Here is an 18,361-nt window from a genome sequence, read left to right as displayed (position 1 = left end):
ACAAACGAAAGGGCTGAGAAAGTCTGTCTGTAGCCAGGACATGTGAGGGATTCCAAACAATGTTAAACAAAACAAAATAAAAACCAGCACTTGTTTAACAGCAGGTTTTAAAGCAGCCCCCCCCACCACCACCACACACACACATCACTTTGAAACAACTTCATTCATTCAACCAAGAGTCATAAAAAACCTTTACATGTCTCTGGTGGGTAAGTCAGAGGGGAAGAGGGTCTGGGTGCCTGCAGCCCGCTGCTCGAGGTCCAGGTTTTATTCTGAAGACAACAGGGACAAGCGAGGGGAGGGCCAGGCAGGGAGACGCCACCAGATGTGACCTGAGATCATGGGCTGCCCCTCAGCCCCCTCCAACCTCTCACAGGCTCTGCTTCACCGTGGAGAACAGGCTGCATTTTCCATTCCAATCAGCTAACCTTTTACCCTTTAACACGATCCCAGTTTGATAATAAATATCACAACCTGGCACCTAAAGAGAGCTTTATGCAGTTTAAGTGTTCACTACAAACCTGGCTACATTTTCTTCTAAGATGCAATATTTCGCTCTGAAAGGTAGGCAGAGTGAGTACTGTTACTGTTCCCTATTAAAGGAAAAAAAAACTGCTGGAGGGCTGAGGTGGGAGTGAGCAGGACCAGCTAGGAAGGATTTGCGGGAATTCATTCAACAAATACATCTACTGTGTGCTGGGTACGGTTTCTGGCAATGGGAACACACCAGAGAACAAAAAAGAAAAAAACTCTTGCCCACTGGGAGCTGACATTCAAATGAGGGGAAACAGACCATGAACAATGTAAATTTTATATTTACACACACACACACCCCGGGTTGGCCAAAAAAGAAAAAAATATATTTTTTATCTTATATATACTATATATTATATATTATTTTATATATTATATATTATTTTATGTAATATGTATAATAATATATATTACACACACACACACACACACACACTTTTTTTCTTTTTGGGCCAACCTGGGGCATATGGAGTTCCCAGGTCAGGGGATCAGATCTGAACTGCAGCTGTGACCTACACCACAGCTGCAGTAATGCCAGATCCTTTAACTCACTGTGCTGGGCTGGGGATTGAACCTGCGTCCTGGCACTGCAGAGACACCACCTACCCCACTGTGCCACAGCGGGAACTCCAATGCAAATAATATTACAAATATGAAAATACAAAATGATATAAACAATAGCATAAGCTAATGGTATTATGTGTTATAAAGTAACACACGCTGTAGAGAAAAAGCAGGGCCAGGCAACCAGAAAGTGTGGGAGGAGGAGGGGAAGGAAGGGTTTAGTCAATTGTGACTAAGTATCAGGGAGGCCAGCCACTGAGGCAGCAGCTAAGTCCCTTGAACCAAGGCAGCGGCAATGGGAGGGAAAAGAAAACATATTCAAGAGGTATCACAGATGCAGAAATGAACAGGTCATGGAAGCATATGGGGGGGCGGGTAAGGCAGGAGCAATTTCTTGAGGGAGGCAGCCAAGCCCAAAGGGCAGGCCAGGAGGTGAGGAGGGCAGGACGTGAGTAGACATGTCTTCAAGGCAGCCAGCTCCCCAGCTCCCAGGGAGACTAGACTGGAGACACAGATGCGCAACCTGCAAGTTCTCAGGACCCAGGCAGAAATGGAGATGTGTCCCCGAGGGAGGAAAAGAGGGTGGAGGCAGAATTCTGAGGAAGATCAGGAGGTCACCCGTCCTCAGAGAGGCCAGGAAACCCATGGCTGAATGTATGAGCCAGGAGATCACTAGCAGCCTCGTGGGGTTTCAGTGGGGTGGGGGCACAAAAGCCAGAGGCCTGTGGTGGGACAAGGGGAGCAGGTAGAGAAAGACCAACCATCGCTTCCTAACATCTGTTAAGGAAGAAAAAACTCTCGGGGCATGTGGGGTCAAGGTGAGCAGCCTGGGGTTTGTTTGTTATTTAAGATGGGACAAGTGTGGACACATAAATGCTTTTAAGAAGGAACCAATGGCGGGGAAGAGGCTAAAGATACTAGAACTGGGTTACTCATGAGACAGATGACCAAAATAACTAGCACCATGACCTTTATGGAGAACACAGGTTTCAGACTCTGCAGCAAGAGCTTTACATACGCCACGTCACTTCATTTCTTCAGCAACCCAATAAGGTGGGTCTTGGGATTATCATCCCCACTCTGTAGACAAGGAAACCAAGCTTAGAGAAGTCAGGTAAGGCAGGCCAGGTGTAGAGCCAGGATTCAAACCCTGGGTGGTGCCTACACATCACCCCTCCCTGCTCTGCTGACTCCCCCTAGAGGAAGGAAGGACCCTCTTACCTTATGGTAGGAGGGTGGGCAAGGGGCGGAAGGCTAGTTGGAAGGACAGTCACAGGAGGATATTTTGGGGGGGGGCTGGTTCCTCTATGAACAGGGAGCAAGATGTTCCACTGAGGCTGAAAAAAGTGGAGGAGTGGGGGGGAGCCTGAGGAGCAAGATAGTCTGAGCAGCTGTTGAAGAGGATGGAAGCAGAGCGACCAGAGGCCAGGGAAGGACAGGCTGGGGCCCCAGAGGCCTGGCACACAGGGTACCGGTGGAGGCAACATGAGGGCCTCTCCTGAAGGGCTCCGCTATCCAGCGGGCCACTGGGTTGTTGCGGATCAGGTGTGGGCAGGCCCATGTTCGAGGAACCAAAGGCAGGAAACATCGGGCGGGCCTTGGAGTGGTTGCACTGATGGGCGGGCTGTGGGGTCCAGGCTAGATGAGGAAGCCAGGGATGGGCTGAGAGGAGAGAGCGAAGAGGCCCACAGTCTAGCACACTGTGACCGTGAGAAAGCTGTGGCCAGGCTGTGAGATGTCTGCTTTCAGGGGCAAAAACATTTTGGGTTAGAACGAGGCCCTGAGGAGGTAAAGGCCAAAAGGGGGAAAGAATGGAGGGATCTTGGTGTTGGTTGGGCAGTGACCAAGTGGGGACGTTCTCAGGATGATGCTGGGATTCGTGGTGGAGGAGCCGTCTGTGAGCCAGACACCAAAGTCCAGAGAAGGAGGGAAAGTGCCTGGACCACGGTGACAATGACAGCGATGGTGCACAGGCACGTTCACACCTAGAGGACACTCACAGCCGGCTCTGGTAAGGGCGATGAGCTCTTAACCCTCAGCCATCTTTTCCCTTTTTGACAGATGGGGAAACTGGGCAGAGGCGAAGAACCTCGCCCCAGGTCACACCCCAGCTGGAAGCAGGACCCAGTCCACGAAGCCAGGCTCAAGGGACCCTGCCTCCATCCATCCCGCCATCCGGGTGGGGTCTGGGGTGAGTGAGGACAGAGAGAGAAGTGGGACAGACGCTGGGGAAAGTGGATGGTCAGAGCCTCGAAGGCGGAGGAGAGGTGGATAAGAGGGTGGGCGAGTAACAGCGAAAGGACAGAGGCTCCAAGGTGCCTGGATGGAGCCAATGGGAACCACTGAGAGGCCTCAGGGATGTGGGGACCTCAAGAGAAGAGCTAGATTTCTATCTGCACAGGGAGGCTCAAGGAAAGGGGCCTGTTACAAGGAACTTCCACAGGCTATGAGGAAAAAAGAAGGAAAAATTGGGGAGTTCCCGTCGTGGCGCAGTGGTTAGCGAATCCGACTGGGAACCATGAGGTTGTGGGTTCGATCCCTGCCCTTGCTCAGTGGGTTAACGATCCGGCGTTGCCGTGAGCTGTGGTGTAGGTTGCAGACGCGGCTCGGATCCCGCGTTGCTGTGGCTCTGGCATAGGCCGGTGGCTACGGCTCCGATTCGACCCCTAGAGCCTGGGAACCTCTATGTGCCACAGGAGCGGCCCAAGAAATAGCAAAAAAAAAAAAAAAAAAAAAAAAAAGGACAAAAAATATATAAATAAATAAATAAATAAAAATTTAAAAAAAAAAAAAGGAAAAATGGAAGCAATGGAAAGTTGGTTGGGGAGAGAGAAAGCAGGAAGAAAATTAGTGTCTGCATGTCACAGATAAGGAAACTAAAACTCGGAAAAGCTGTGTCTCGCCCAACCGGTAAGTCAGTCCCTGAGATCTAAAATCCCCAAGAAAGCTCCCTGAGGGTGAGAAGTCGCAGCTCAGCTGAAGCGTGAGACCAGGACTGCAGTTAAAGAGAGTGATCAGATACAAACCTCCTGTGAGAAATGGTGGCAGTGACCATTCCAGGTGGACGCCGGGAGGTGGACAGGCTTTGGGAGAAGTAGAACTCCCAATAAAGATCAAAAACAAAAAGAAACCCTCTGAGAAGGAAAGGTTGGGTACCAGGGGAGATACGAAAAGAGCCAGGAAGTTCTGGGGTTCCAGAGGGACTGCCAAAGGCTTCCTTGAACACAAGCAAGCCAGTTTATCCAGTGCTTCAGGGAAAGGCAGCCCTTCTAAAGCCGGCAGGGGTCCAGAACCCAAGCCTATTAAAAAAAAGGAAGTGGGACTCAAGTCCTGAGATTGGCCACCGCACCAAAGAGCAATGGGACAAAAGCCTTCGTTAATGAGAGGGGCACTGGTGGCTTAAACGTGCCCAGCAGAAACCAGGAAACTTATGGGAAGCCTACTGCACAGGGCAACGCCTTCCCTTGCACGTGACACGCCCCCCCCCCTCCATGTGCACACCCCTGCACATTCAACAATGTAACTGGATCCCCCAATTAGCCTCAAGCGCCTCTCCCTATGGTACTGAAGAGCTGAGACCGCCTCCACTGCTGCCCACTATAATCGGAGGGGGCTCCCCTCCAAGCCCTCTGCCCTGGCCTCACCCTCCCCCATTTCCGGGCAAAGAGGGCCCCCTGGGCAGGGAGGAAAGTGGCCACAAGGGGGCCAAGTGCTGATTCTGGAACCGCCCGAGCTCTCCACCCCTATTCCTGTGGTGCAGACCTGGCCCTGGGCATCATCACAGGGCCTGGGTTTTCATGAAACAAATAGCACAGAAGTTCAAGGGGCCTCCTCTTTGGACTCCATGCCACTCCGAAATCCACCTTCCAGAAAAGCACCTCCCACTGGAGGAGGACAGAAAGGAAGGGAGGGGCGGGATCCGAAGGAGACAGAAAAAAAATTCACTAATGTTGTTGCAAGAACGAGAGCAATTTGGGATTTTACGCCCTTTTGAAGCGGAATGGCATCTACTGGACCGCACTTGATTTCAAAAGCACTGGAGTGAGTGGGAGGGGATGCTGGCAGCTGCCTTTCCCCTGGAGGACCCTAGCAGTCAGCCTGCACTGCTGGGACCAGGACAGCAGACTCAGATGTGGAGGAATGCTGAGCTGCCTGGCACCTGCGCGGCTTGCTGCTGCTGCTGCTGCTGCTGCTGCTCCAAGTTCAGCTGGGCCAGTGACGAAAACCCCTGAGGCCAGGCAACGCTTCCAACTGGCTCGGCACCCACCAGCTCCTTGAGAGAAGGCTGAGCCTCAACCCACTGGGCTGCTGTCAGAGCCCTGCCACCTGGCTGCACCCAGGCTGGGAAGGAGGGCTCCCCCCACCCCCACCCTTGCAAAACTAAGGACAGCGTTTCCCTGACAAGCAAAGCAAGAGAAGAGCTGTGAACGGGTCAGCGGAAGTTCCCTCGCTTCAAATCTTTCCTGTTTCCTTCTGCCCCTGCTTTCACCACCGCGGGACTCAGCATGGTTGAGAGCGGTGTGCCTAATCTGGTTGGAATTTCCTCCTCCACCCACCTGGCATTCTCCCCGAAGTCCTGAGCGCTCCCGACCAGGGGCTCTCACATCCACCAGCTCTTGCTGGTCTAGGCGACCACGCCACTGGCAGCTCTGGTGCACCAGGAAGAGGCTCATGGCAGAGCTGCTGCAAAGCCCCAGTTGGAAAGGAACAAGTCGTGGCTCCCCTTCGGTGAAAGCCCTGCAGAGCCTCTTGCTCCCTAGGTGGGTACCCCTGCTGGGTCCCAGCGGCCTGGCCCTTCACAGATGAGTAAACACTCAAATGCCACCACCGTGGGGCTAAGGGAGAGAGGAAGACACAGGAAGGAGGAGAGAAATTGCCAAAAAGTCTTCCAAATACCCACTTAATCACAGGCTGTTGACTGCTGGAGCTCGAGAGGCATTAGCGATTATTAGGTTCAGTGTTTTTCAGACTTTTTTGGCCATAACCTTCAGCCAGAAGTGCATTTTACACAGTCACTCAGGGAATACGCATACACAAAACCCACACAGACGTTCATGGAGCAGTATGGCTGGTTCCTTGATGCATGCCATGCGTGCCTGTGTTTTGTATTCTCATTAATCTGGATTTTTAAAATTTTGTTCCCAAAGTTCCCACTGTGGCTCAGCAGAAACAAACCGGACTAATATCCACAAGGACATGGGTTCGATCCCTGGCTCCATTCAGTGGGTTAAGGATCTGGTGTTGCCATGAGCCGTGATGTAGGTTGCAAACTCAGCTTGGATCTGGCGTTGCTGTGGCATAGGCTGGCAGCTGCAGCTCTGATTCAGCCCCTAGCCTGGGAACCTCCACATGCCGCAGATCCAGACCTAAAAAAAAAAAAAAAAAAAAAAAAAAAAAAAAAAAAAGTTGCTCCCACCGAGTCACCATCCACACTTTGAAAAACACAAATCATTGAGATGATGTGGGGGGAGGGGACTTCATGGGAGCATGTATTTAATATGACGATTTGAAAGGCTGGCTTTCTGCACTTACGACTCAACCTAGCAGCTCACTGGGCTCAGAACTAAAAGCGACCAGCTCTGAGCATCAGAGTCTACACCACCTAGAATAGAAAAACTGGAAAAAACAGGTCCATCCAACACTCTCCCTGAACTTTACAAAATGAAGGTTAAAAATGTGTGCCTCATTAAATCAAAGAAATTTTTTTTTTTTTCCTGCTGAGGTATGACTTACATTGATTCAGCTTTGGGTGTAATAATTATTGAAATTTCAAATAACATAAAAGAGGACAATGAGTGTTCTGTGTTTGCAGAAAAAGGGACAGGTTAAAAATAGGAAATACAGAACTGGTCAACAGCCCCATTTTACTAGTGACAAAACTACGGCACAGAACAGTGTCCAAGGCATGATGCAAGTCAGGGGCAGGGCTTGAACCCCAGCCCAGAGCTCTTGACTCAATTACGCACAGTCTCTATCATCCCAAATACTTAAGAACAGAGTGAGCATCTCCCCAAGTGGAGCACTGCCATGACTGAAGCATGGATGGTCCCTGACGTCTAACGTTGGGCACAGACAACTGTGCTGGTCTTGGCACACCTTGGCTCTCTGCTGCAGCTTCCCTGGGGTCGCGCTGTAGGGTTCATGCCACTCAACTCTCTATGCCTTTTATCTCAGCTGCCAAATGACAAGAGTAATCCAGAAACCGGTAGCAAAAAAAAAAAAAAAAAAGTGAGAGAGAGAGGTGCTTTAAAACCAAACCTGCATGCTCAAAGCCAAAAGACTCCCTAAAGTCATCAGGGCCAGATTTAGAATCCCAGAACCTAGAAGACCTTATTGACCAGTGCACCCAAGCCTTTATTTTACAGCCAAGCCCCAGAGAATGACTTGCTTAGACAGCCTGTACCTTCTACCACCCACCATGTTAACCTGTACACAGGTGAGAACTGTTATGAAAGTAATACTAAGTACACAGTGACGTCTGAATGAAAACATACCCACATCGGCAGGGCAGAAGGAGGGGCAGGGAGGAAACTAAACATAGATCGCACAATCTAGAGAGTGATGAGGAGCTCAAAAGCAACTATTCCTAATCCTAAAGCTAAGCTAAAATGATGCCCTGAGCTAAACTCACAGCAGAGGCCCAGGGCCTCAGAAGTGATTTAATTCCTTGATGGAACATTCACCTCTGTGAGCCACTGGGTCTGGTGCCTGCTCACATAGCATCTCCCTGCTTCCAACTTTCCCACACTCTGTCCAAGGCACTTGAGACAACAGCCTCAAATATGGGGAATTTTCTTAAATGTGAGGGATTCTTTGCTATACAAACACCACCTGGTATCTGGCCAGGATCTTTCCTGGAGCAGCTTCGAAAACCAAAGAGACAAGATCTCCCCATGGCCTCCATAACCCTGGCAGGCAAGGACCATTCCTTTAATTCCCCCTGAGACACCGGAGGGACAGAAGGTGTGATGGCTCAGGCCCAGTCTTAACTTGGGCCTCACCTGACTGAGGACATCCATGGCTTTTCTTGGGACCAGTGTCTGTCCAGCCACTGACTCACAACTCTGAAAACTGCCCAGGGAGGGGAAAACCATCTGAGTTAGACATTCTAGCCTTCACGCTGCTTCTGTGGAGCCAGCATGAGCAACAAGATACAGATGCTAGTTGCGGAGCTCTGTGGGCCCTGCCATTCATTCAATGTCCCTGCCACTCTTTTAGAGAGCCCCCAAATCTCCCAAAGCACAGTGGGGCTGGAGTCAAAGGATTCAGGTGGAAAATGAGCCAGCGCAGGCTAATTTGTTCACCTCTCTGTGCCTGGGTTTCTTCCTCTGTTAATTCCCAGGGCTGCTCTATGAATTAGATGAGTTAAGCCTACAAAAGTGCAATGTATCAATCCTGGAATTACTTTCCTGCAGTACCCTATCCCCTAGCCATTCGGTGTCCTGAACAGACTGACAGAGGGCAGCTCAGGCAAAATCGGCCTGGCTAAAGCTGCCTCCTTAAGGAAATGCATTTAAAACTACCCGGGAAGAGCGGGACAAACAGAACGCCTTATTACACAAGACCCTAAGAAGGGCTATTATAGCACACGCTCTCCCAGCCTCCCCGACTCCCTGTAACAAAAAGAGATGGCAAATGTCACTGCACGTCTCACGCCTCTACTGCTGGAGGGCGTGCGGCCGGGCCGGGGCCACGTTTCTCGGAGCGAGAGCGGTTAGCACTCCCGGCGGCGAGTCCCCCGGGGACGGCGCACGTGTGGGCAGCCTCAACCACCGGCACCGGTTGGCAGACGCCACTCGCCGCGGCTCGGACACCAGGAGAGCCAGCGGGAGCCGCGACGAGCCGGAATCGCAAACCGTCCGATCGCGTGGCCAGACACGGTCAGACTGTGCAGAGCTGCACCGGCCGCCTCCCTCGGGAACCCCGCCTCCGCCACAGCGGCCAGCGGCGCTAGCCACTTTCCTCGCCGGCCGCAGCCAGCCGGGCCGTGAACGCGGGCCAGTGCCTGAGCCGGACGCAGGCTGGGGCACCCTCGTGGGCTCGGGGGTGCCCCAGGGCCCAGGCGCGCAGCGGAAGGAGAGGCGCGGCGCGTTCTTCGGCGCCCCGGCTGCGCGCGCCAGCTCCCGGCGAGACGCGGGGTGCCACTGCTCCAGAGAGAGCGCAGTTTCGGGGAGCTGCCCCCAGGCAGCTCCAGCGCGGGATGCAAATGCAAACGCAGGCGAGTGCGCTCTCCTCTCTTCTCGCTCCGTCCCTAAAGTCCCCTAGCGCCTCACCTTCACTGAGTCTACCGGGTACATGACCGAGTGCTCCAGGATCCCGGCCATCGCTCCGGCTGTCATGTGGGTGGATAAGGAGGCGCTGGTCGGCAGGTTCTCGTAGTCCTCCGACCCGGCGTCCTTGCAGCCGCCGCCGCCATCTCGGCTGTCCCCATCCATCCTGCGCCCCCCAGCCTGGCTCCCTACGCCGCCGCAGCGTAGCTCCATCCGCCGGCTCCGCGGGGCGCGGGAGGCTGCAAGAGGCAGGCGGGGAGGGGGAGGGGGCGAAAAACTTCACTTCTTTAAAGTGGGAACCACCTCCCCGGTGCTGCGGCGCCTGACGCCATGGCGGGCTGGGGTGGAGCAGAGGGGCCCCAATCACTGGAAAAGAAAAGGCCAGCCGCTGCCTCGCCATTGGTGTGCGGGAAAGGGGGGACCCGCCTCCCAGTGTGACGTCACTGTCCAGTGCAAATTTCCAAGCAACCGGACGGGGGCGAGAGACGTTGGGGGTGTCCCGGAAAGTTGTCTTACCTCTTGGTGAGGTGGTGCTGCCAGGCTTGGGACAGGCAGGGGGTCAGTCACTGGGGTGGGTCAGCCTGGCCGCAGGGGGCAAATGCTTAAGGCTGAAGGGAGATCTGGAACAGTGGTCATTCTGCCCCTAGAGCCTGGGATTTTGCAAACAGTATTGCTCAGGAAGCTTTGGCATTCCTCAGGCCTGGAGTGGGGGGAAGTTATTGCGAATATTCTCAATGGAACAGTTATGGTGACTGCGGGGGGGGGGGGGGCACGTGGGGGTGGAGTAGAGTTCTAGAATTGAGGACCCACTGCATGATATGAGTGCTGCGTTTCCTTTTGTGCAACAAGAGGACATGTACCGTGGAGAGAAGAAGCTAAAAACTCAAGGTTCTGCACCAGGATGCTTTATTGGGGAGAACAGCCATTTAGTCAAAGTCTTTTCTTTCACTGAAAACACAGAGTAAAATTTTCTCCTCATCACATTCTCACAAAAGGGCTAAATTCACCCTGCCCTGGGCTAGTGAAGACAAGTAGTCACCAGGATGGAGCCCTTCTGTGTAGGCACCTTCAGCTCACTTTTCTGAGGCTGAAAGAGCTTTAGAGGCCCAGTCTCACAGTAGGGTGCAAAGTAGCTGAAAGAGTGTATCTTACAGTCTTGTGTCTGCCTGGCTTGAAAGGCTCTGGTCTCCTAGTTCTTAAACTCATTCCAAGCTGTCTTCTCAAAGTGTGACCCAGGCTACTTTATTTTAACCTAAATGATACTGTCTTATTTCATCTGGGGAAGGAGGAGAAATCAAAAAGTAGAGGAGTAGCCTATTTATCTAGGGCTCCATGGAAGCATGGCATCTGCACATCAAACTGTGCACATTCTGTGCCTTGAGGCATGGCTCTAGCTGATCAACTTTTACTGCCCGTTATCTAGAGAAGCCTTCTGGTCAGGAAAGCTGTGCCTTGAGATAATGAAAGGGTGGGGAAGGGGACCTTAAATGTGCTGCACCCCTCTTTGGCCTCACCCTGGGCCCAAGATTCAGGTCACAACAACCCAGGAAGCTCTCAGGGATTTAAGGTTCAGTGATGTGAGCAATGTCAATAGAGGCTTCAAGGCCAAGGGCACCATCTCCCCGTTTTTGGTAGCTGCCAATAGTTCCTCCCAAGATGGGCTAGGTGGAAACAAGCTCTGTATTTAGTGATTGTTGGAGAAAAATTTCCCTGTTCTTACCAAAAGTGGTTTTTCAAGCAAGGTTGGTCAACACCTGTTGATACTCTATAAAAATGGATACCCTTTAACCAGTACATATTAACCCTTTTGCCCACTTCAGAGAATGTGACACAAGAGTCTAAGATAGGCATAACACTCTTCAAAGCATTATTTACAGTAATGAATAATGGAAAACAACCAAAATGTTCAACTGGAGAGGAATGGCTAATTAAATGATAATACCTGAATGAGTGAAATATTATGGGGCCATTAAAATTGTGGTTATGTTAGGCAACAACATGGGCAATGATTATGATGGAATGTTAGGTGAAAAATCAGAACAAAATTTTATGAACATTACATTTGCAAAGATGTAAATACACACATGAAAAGGGTAAAGTGGTTATTGCGATAGTGATGTAGGCATATAGGTATTTTCACTATATTTTTTCAGGCAAATAATGTTTGTATTATTTCTATAATTTTAAAAAAATGAAGGGAGTTCCTGTGTGGCTCAGAAGGTTAAGAACCCGACTAGTATCCATGAGGATGCCAGTTCCATCCCTGGTCTTGCTTAGTGGGTTAAGGATCCAACATTGCCTTGAGCTGTGGTGAAAGTCGCAGATGTGGCTTGGATCTGGCGTTGCTGCAGCTGTGGCCTAGGCCAGCAGCTATAGTTCTGATTCAACCCCTAGCCTGGGAACTTCCATATTGCCGCAGATATGGCCATAAAAAGTGAAAAGAAAAGAAAAGGAAAGAAAAGAACGAAAATGTGTCATTCTTTCTAGGATATAATCTCCCAATGCATATGAAACTCCCTAAACTCTGAAATGGTGATATTAGTGGTAAGAAGTGTCAGCCTTCAGATGGTTAAGAGGACTCCTAGCACTTGTGAACATGCCCATAAAACTTCAGAAACATGAGTTTTTTGTTTTTTGTTTGTTTGGTTGGTTGGTTGGTTTTTTAGAGCCGCACCCATGGCATATGGAGGTTCCCAGGCTAGGGGTCTAATCGGAGCTGTTGCTGCCAGCCTACGCCAGAGCCACAGCAATGCCAGATCCGAGTCGTGTCTGTAACCTACACCACAGCTCACAGCAATCCTTAACCCACTGAGCAAGGCCAGGGATTGAACCCGAAACCTCATGGTTCCTAGTCGGGTTCATTTCCGCTGTGCCACAACGGGAACTCTGAGACATGAGATTTTTTTTAAAAAAAATATTAAATAAATGTTAAACCAGAATCCTTTTGAAAATCCTTGGAATATTTATTATGAATATTCAATATTTTTTCTCACCAGTCTAGTAGAGGTGGTAGTTTGGCCCCTAGCATTCATTCATCTTAATCTTTTCCTTGTACGGTAGTGGCCAGAAAATTTTAAACCACATTTCCCAGACTTGTTTGTAGCTAGGAGTCTAGATGTGATTTACATTCTGCCAGTTGGATGAACTGGGGAGTTCTGGGAGGTGGAAGGCACATGAAGGCCACCTTCCTGCTGCTTTCATGTAATCTGCTGCCTTGGCAAAGTCACAGACTCTTGGGTTCAGAGCAGTTGGCTGGGCACAGCATTGCAGTGTCTGGACAGCATATTCCTGAATGTTGAGAGGCAGCTGTGGCCTTGGGAGCAGCAGAAGAGATGGTGGGAGCCTCCTGATCCCTGCATTGTCGCTTCAATAGGTGGTCTTCTTCACCTTTGAGGACACGGCGGAGGTTCCCTTGGGAAGCCAGTTTGACGATATGGGTCTGAGAGTCATCTTGGGAGACCCAGCCTAGGTTTCAGCTCCTTCTTCCATCCAACAATACTGTGTAGTGTAGCCAATAGGCATCGTAATGAAGGAGGCACTCCTGGATGTCAGGATACAGGAGCTGGCCCTGGTCCTAGACGCCAGTGGAGGGTCTGCTTGGAGGAGGGTGAGATCCCAGATACCAGAACCCAGTGCTTTGGCCATACCGCCAACAAGGAGGCAGCAGCAGGGAGGACCCAGGAGCAGAGCAGCCATCCTGCCCTGTGAGGTGGACCAGGAGACTCAGAAATGACTTGTTGGTTCCACCCAAGTCTTACATAAAGTTCCTGAACGTTGAAGATGTCATCATGCTGCCTTCACCCAACAGGGAGTCAAGCTCCACTTCGAAACAGGAAGCTACAGGAGGCAGAGGGTGAAGAGTTGGAGTCACGGACCTGTTCAAGCCCTGGTTCCACCACTTACCAGCTATGCGGTGCTGGCCCTTTTGGTTGGCATGCTTCCTCACCTGTTGACCATGAGTGTTGACACTTAACACACAGTGAAAGAAATATAGAAAGCTCATGGCGAAGTATTTATAATGTGAGGGTGCTGGGAGGAAAGAGGACAGAAAGGAGTTAGGAGTACAGAGGTAAGGAGTTCCCATCGTGGCTCAGCGGAAACGAATCTGAATAGTATCCATGAGGGTGCGGGTTCAATCCCTGGCCTCATTCAGTGCCGAGGGATCTGGCATTGCCGTGAGTTGTGGTGTAGACTGCAGATGCAGCTCAGATCCCTTAGTGCTGTTGCTGTGGTATAGGCCAGCCACTGTAGCTCTAACTCGACCCTTAGCCTGGGAACTTCCATGTGCCTAGAGTGCAGCCCTAAAAAGCAAAAACAAAAAAGAACAACAACAACAACAAAAAAAAACCAACAACAACAAAAAAGAAACAAGAGTACAGAGGTAAGAGGTCTAGGCTCTCTGCAAAAATCTTAGTTTTTTCACAGTAATTACCCAAGCCCTGGCATCCACCTGCCCACCCAAGCCACACACAGGTATATTAACACCCCATCCAGAATGTAGCCAATGCTGTGTCTCCCCCTGGAGCCCCAGAACCCCTCTTTCAGAGGGAGGCTGAGGCCATGGAGGACTGGCAGCTGGTAGGATGGCTCCTTGAGCATCATGTGCTGGGTAGCAGGAGGAGTGATGTGCGTTTTGTCTTTGTTTTTTGAAATGTGCACTCATCCACAGCTGCATTAATTTTTTTTTTTTTTTTTTTTTTTTTTTTTTTTTTTTTTTTGGCTGAACCCATGGCATGTGGAAATCCTGGGTCCAGAGATTGAACCCATGCCACAGCAGCAAACCAAGCCTCTGCAGGGACAAAGCCAGATCCCTAAGCCACTGCCTCACAAGAGAACTCCCATACACCTCTACTCCTTTAAAGTCAAGAGTAGGAGTTCTCCTTGTGGCTTAGCAGTAACAAACCCGACTAATAATCATGAGTTTGCGGGTTTAATCCCTGCCTCACTCAGTGGGTTAAGTATCTGGCCTTGCTGTGTATTGTGGTGTAGATCACAGATGCAGTTCGGAACTGGCATTGCTGTGGCTGTGGTGTAGGTGGGCAGCGGCAACTCCGATTTGACCTCTAGCCTGGGAACTTTCATATGCCGCAGGTGTGGCCCTCAAAAATAAATAAATAAATATAGTCAAGAGCATATGTTGGGAGGGCTGTGAGGTCCTCTAGACATGCAGGGTTCCTCCTTCCTATGCACATCGGCCCTGTAATCCTGGAACCCTTCACTTTCCCAAAGTCGGTACTGCGTTTTCCCTAAAAGCTCCGTCTGTGATTCATCCTCAAAGATGAGTCTTCCCGTGAGATGGAAGAAATGGAGGCAAAAGCTGACCGGCCCCCTCCAGAGCCCCCATCAAATAAGGAAGGGATGGGGGAGAGCCGCCAGGCGCAGAGAACAGAGAGCTGCCTCAGTGTACCCGGCTTCCTTTTACAAAGGGTGGTGCTCAGCAATGGTCAGAGCTGGCGGCTTAGTCAGTGGGTTGCGAGAGGAGCGATGCCCAGATCTGTCTCCCCAGAGTCTGCCGGGCTCAGCTGCTGCAGAGCCTATTGCCTGAGTCCCTTGTGATGGGGCTGGGCCCCCTGCCGAGACATTCCCCCCCCCTCCAATTCCTATGCCATCCTCCTGAGCAGCCGTCCCCTGCACTATCACGGACAGGACCCGTGATGCCAGCTGCCCCCTCTTCACCTCTGGTCTCCACACTGCAGTTGTTCCCACTCTCACTCAAGAATCCATCACTGAGAGGATGTTTCAGGGCCCCTGAAAGGGGGGAGGGGGAGCAGGGGCAGGGGGATGGGGGGTGGTCGAGGAGCCCCAGAGTGGAAGCAAAGCATTAGCTGAATTGTGGGTGGGGTGTGTTTTCCTGGGGGACCTTGGTCTATCTGCAGCCCCCCACCAAAACAGCTGGCATCTGTCATCTTTCCCTCTCCTCAGCTTTCTCCACAAATAAACTCAATCCTCTGGAGCCTAAGAAAATCCCTCTTCCCTGCTCTATGTCTCTCCTCCATCCTGAAGTCCCAGGAAAAAACGACTGCCCCTGCCCATTTCTCCCTACAATGCACTCACTCCTGAAACCTTCATGTGGCTTCTTACTCCTACACTTTTCTAAGGAAGCTCTTGGAAAGGTCGCCAGTGACCTCACTGCCAAATCAGCCCGCCTTTCCCGCACCAGCCTCTTGACCTCGGCCTCCTCTGGAATTTGTCCGACTTCCGCCCTCCTTCTGCCCTTCCCACAGCGCCCTTGGCCTCCTACTCGGCCTCTCCTTCCTCCCCACAGCCTGGCCTCACAGCCCCTTCTTCTCTGCCTGTTTGGTCCTCACTCCCATCCCGACGTTCCCGTTCCCAACCCTAGCTCTGTTTTATTTTATTTTATTTTATTTTTTGTCTTTTTGTCTTTTTAGGGCTGCACCCGCAGCATATGGAGGTTCCCAGGCTAGGGGCCCAATCGGAGCTGTAGCCACCGGCCTATGCCAGAGCCACAGCCAACGTGGGATCCCAGCTGCATCTGTGACCTATATCACAGCTCACGGCAATGCCGGATCCTTAACCCACTGAGTGAGGCCAGGGATCGAACCCGCAACCTCATGGTTCTTAGTCGGGTTTGTTAACCACTGAGCCACAACAGAAACTCCCCCTCGCTCTGTTTTAAATTCTGACTGTTCCTCTGCCCTCCAGCCCCAGATTTTTTTGTGCCTCCCAGGCAACTCCACCAGAAACTCACATTGTGGATCAGTGTCCTCAAGACCCCTCAGAAAACACCACAAAGGGGCAGCTCGAAACAACAGCAATATGCTCTTTCAGGGCTCTGGAGGCTAGAAGTCCAAGATCAAGGTGTTGGCAGGGCCATACTCCCTCCAAAGGCTCAAAGGCAGGATCCATCCTTACCTTTTCCCAGCCTCTCAACAATCTTGGACATTCCTTGACTTTATATGTGTCACTCTTGCCTCTGCCCCTGTTGTCACATCCCTGTGCGTCCCCATGTCCATGGCCAGATTTCCTTCTTCTTATAAGAACATATTGGATTAGGAGACCACATTAGCCAGGATGGCTTCGTCTTGATTATAATTTGCAAAGATATTTCTGAATAGGGCACCTTCCCAGGTTCCAAGCAGACATGAATTCTGGGGGGCAGGGGGCACAACTGAGCTCAGGACAGTGAGGGAGACAGGCAGCTGAAGATTATGGGCAAGGGGGCCTGGGTTCCAGTCCCAATGGATATCCTTTGTCCAGGCCCTTTATCTTCCAAAGCGGGAGTTGGACCCTGTGCTGCCCATCCCCCTCCAGCTCTGTCTTTCTGATGGAAAACTGAATTCATAATCTTTTCTGCTAATCGCCAACTCCTTGTAATGCTACTTCCTCCTGTATTTTATCTCTGTTTTACCTGGCAAGTGGCTGGCAAGTTTAGTCATTCCTAATTCTCCTCTTCTCCTCTCTAATCCTATCAGCCATGGGGAGATTTGGCCTCTGAAAGAGACACTTAGAGCTACAGTGACTGCATAATTTATCATCCAACCTAAGATGAGTTTTGAGAGTGACAAGGGGGAAGTTCCCATTGTGGCTCAGCAGTAATGGACCTGGCTAGTATCCATGAGGCCTCGCAGGGTGGGTTAAGGAGCTGGCTTTGCCATGAGCTGTGGTGTAGGTGGCAGACAAGGCTTGGATTTGGCATTGCTGTGGCTGTGGTGTAGGCTGGCAGCTACAGCTCTGATTGGACCCCTAGCCTGGGAACCTCCATATGCCACACAGTCCCTTTAAAAAGAGAAAGTGTGGCAAGGAGCCCTGGTAAGAATTACACCAGGACAGAAGGTATAAACTGAGACTGCCCTGGGAAAACTAAGACATATAGTCAACCGGCTTATAGCCAGCCCTTGCTTCCCATCCCAAAAACTCCTCCCACCCCCATGGTCCTGCCCCCTCCTAAGGGAGAGCTCTCAGGTCTCCACCTGTAGGAGGAACTCATTCTCAGCTCAGATGGCCCCTCTTCCGTGAAGCCTTTTCCAACCCGCATGAAGTGAACTTGAGGATGTAAAGTGAGTGAGTGATGAATATTTATTAAAGGAATAAGCATTTCCTTCAAAGGAGCTCCATGTTCCTATTAATTCATGGTCTCGAGGAAATGAAGACACGTTGCACCATAGCTTCCAAGGCTCTAAATGCAGACAGTTGGTGGAGAAGAGGGAAAAAAGTGACTTTCTCAAACCATTTTTTTTAATTGAAGTATAGTTGACTTGGCAATGTTGTGTTAGTTTCAAGTGTGCGGCAGATTGATTCGGTTGTAGATATATATATATATATATATATACACACACACACACACACACACACATACATATATATATATATATATGTCCTTTTCCAGATTCTTTTCCATTATAGGTTATTACAAGATACTGAATATAGTTCATGGGGTAAGACAGTAAGTCCTTGTTTCTTTATCTTTTTTATATATAGTAGTATGGACATGTTAAGTCCAAACTCCAAATATATTTCCGCCCTCCACTTGCTGTCCCCTTTGGTAACCATAAGTTTGTTTTCTATGTCTGTGTGTCCATTTCTGTTTTGTAAATAAGTTCGTTTCTATCATTCTTTTAGATTTCACATATAAGTGATACCAAATGACACTTATCTTTCTCTGATTTACTTAGTATGATAATCTCTAGATCCACCCATGTTGCTACAAATGAAATTATTTCATTCTTTTCTAGTCCATTGTATATATGTATCACATCTGCTTTATCCATTCACCTGTTGATGGACACTTAGGTTGCTTAAAAAGTGACATTTTATTTTCTTCTAAAGTACAAATGCTAAATAAAAGTACTACTTTTCTTAGGAGCCTGGGTTGGAAAGCCCAGGAACTGGAAGAGGCCTAGAATATGATCTAGTCTATATAAGTCCGATCTCACAGGGGACCAAAGAGATCTAAGAGGTAAGGTAACTTGTCCATGGACCCAGGGGTGGAGAGTGGCAGTACTTTTTCATTCACCCACCTTTGAAACAACCCT

At 50.3% G+C, this 18,361-nt stretch overlaps 1 protein-coding gene across 5 annotated transcripts in view; it reads right to left on the bottom strand.

Annotated features, from left to right (window-relative positions):
- SLC25A37 (solute carrier family 25 member 37) overlaps positions 1-9,718 on the bottom strand; it is a 44,903-nt gene extending 35,185 nt beyond the window's left edge. For all 5 annotated transcript variants that reach the window (XR_014828342.1, XM_084997661.1, XM_084997662.1 and 2 more), the window contains exon 1: positions 9,372-9,718. Coding sequence is in view for 2 of the 5 variants with exons in the window: in XM_021072304.2 (XP_020927963.2) it covers positions 9,372-9,581 (210 nt within the window). In the remaining 3 variants the exon portion in view is untranslated. The remainder of the gene's footprint in view (positions 1-9,371) is intronic.
- Positions 9,719-18,361: the final 8,643 nt, after the last annotated feature.

The sequence above is a fragment of the Sus scrofa genome, chromosome 14 (genome assembly GCF_054392235.1).
Source record: "Sus scrofa isolate SSC_HxYL_T2T_F1_AM1 chromosome 14, Sscrofa_HxYL_maternal_Yorkshire_Landrace_v2.0, whole genome shotgun sequence".
Taxonomy (NCBI): Eukaryota; Metazoa; Chordata; class Mammalia; order Artiodactyla; family Suidae; genus Sus; species Sus scrofa.
Note: the sequence above shows the minus strand (reverse complement) of the source record. Positions and strands in the feature narration are given on the sequence as shown.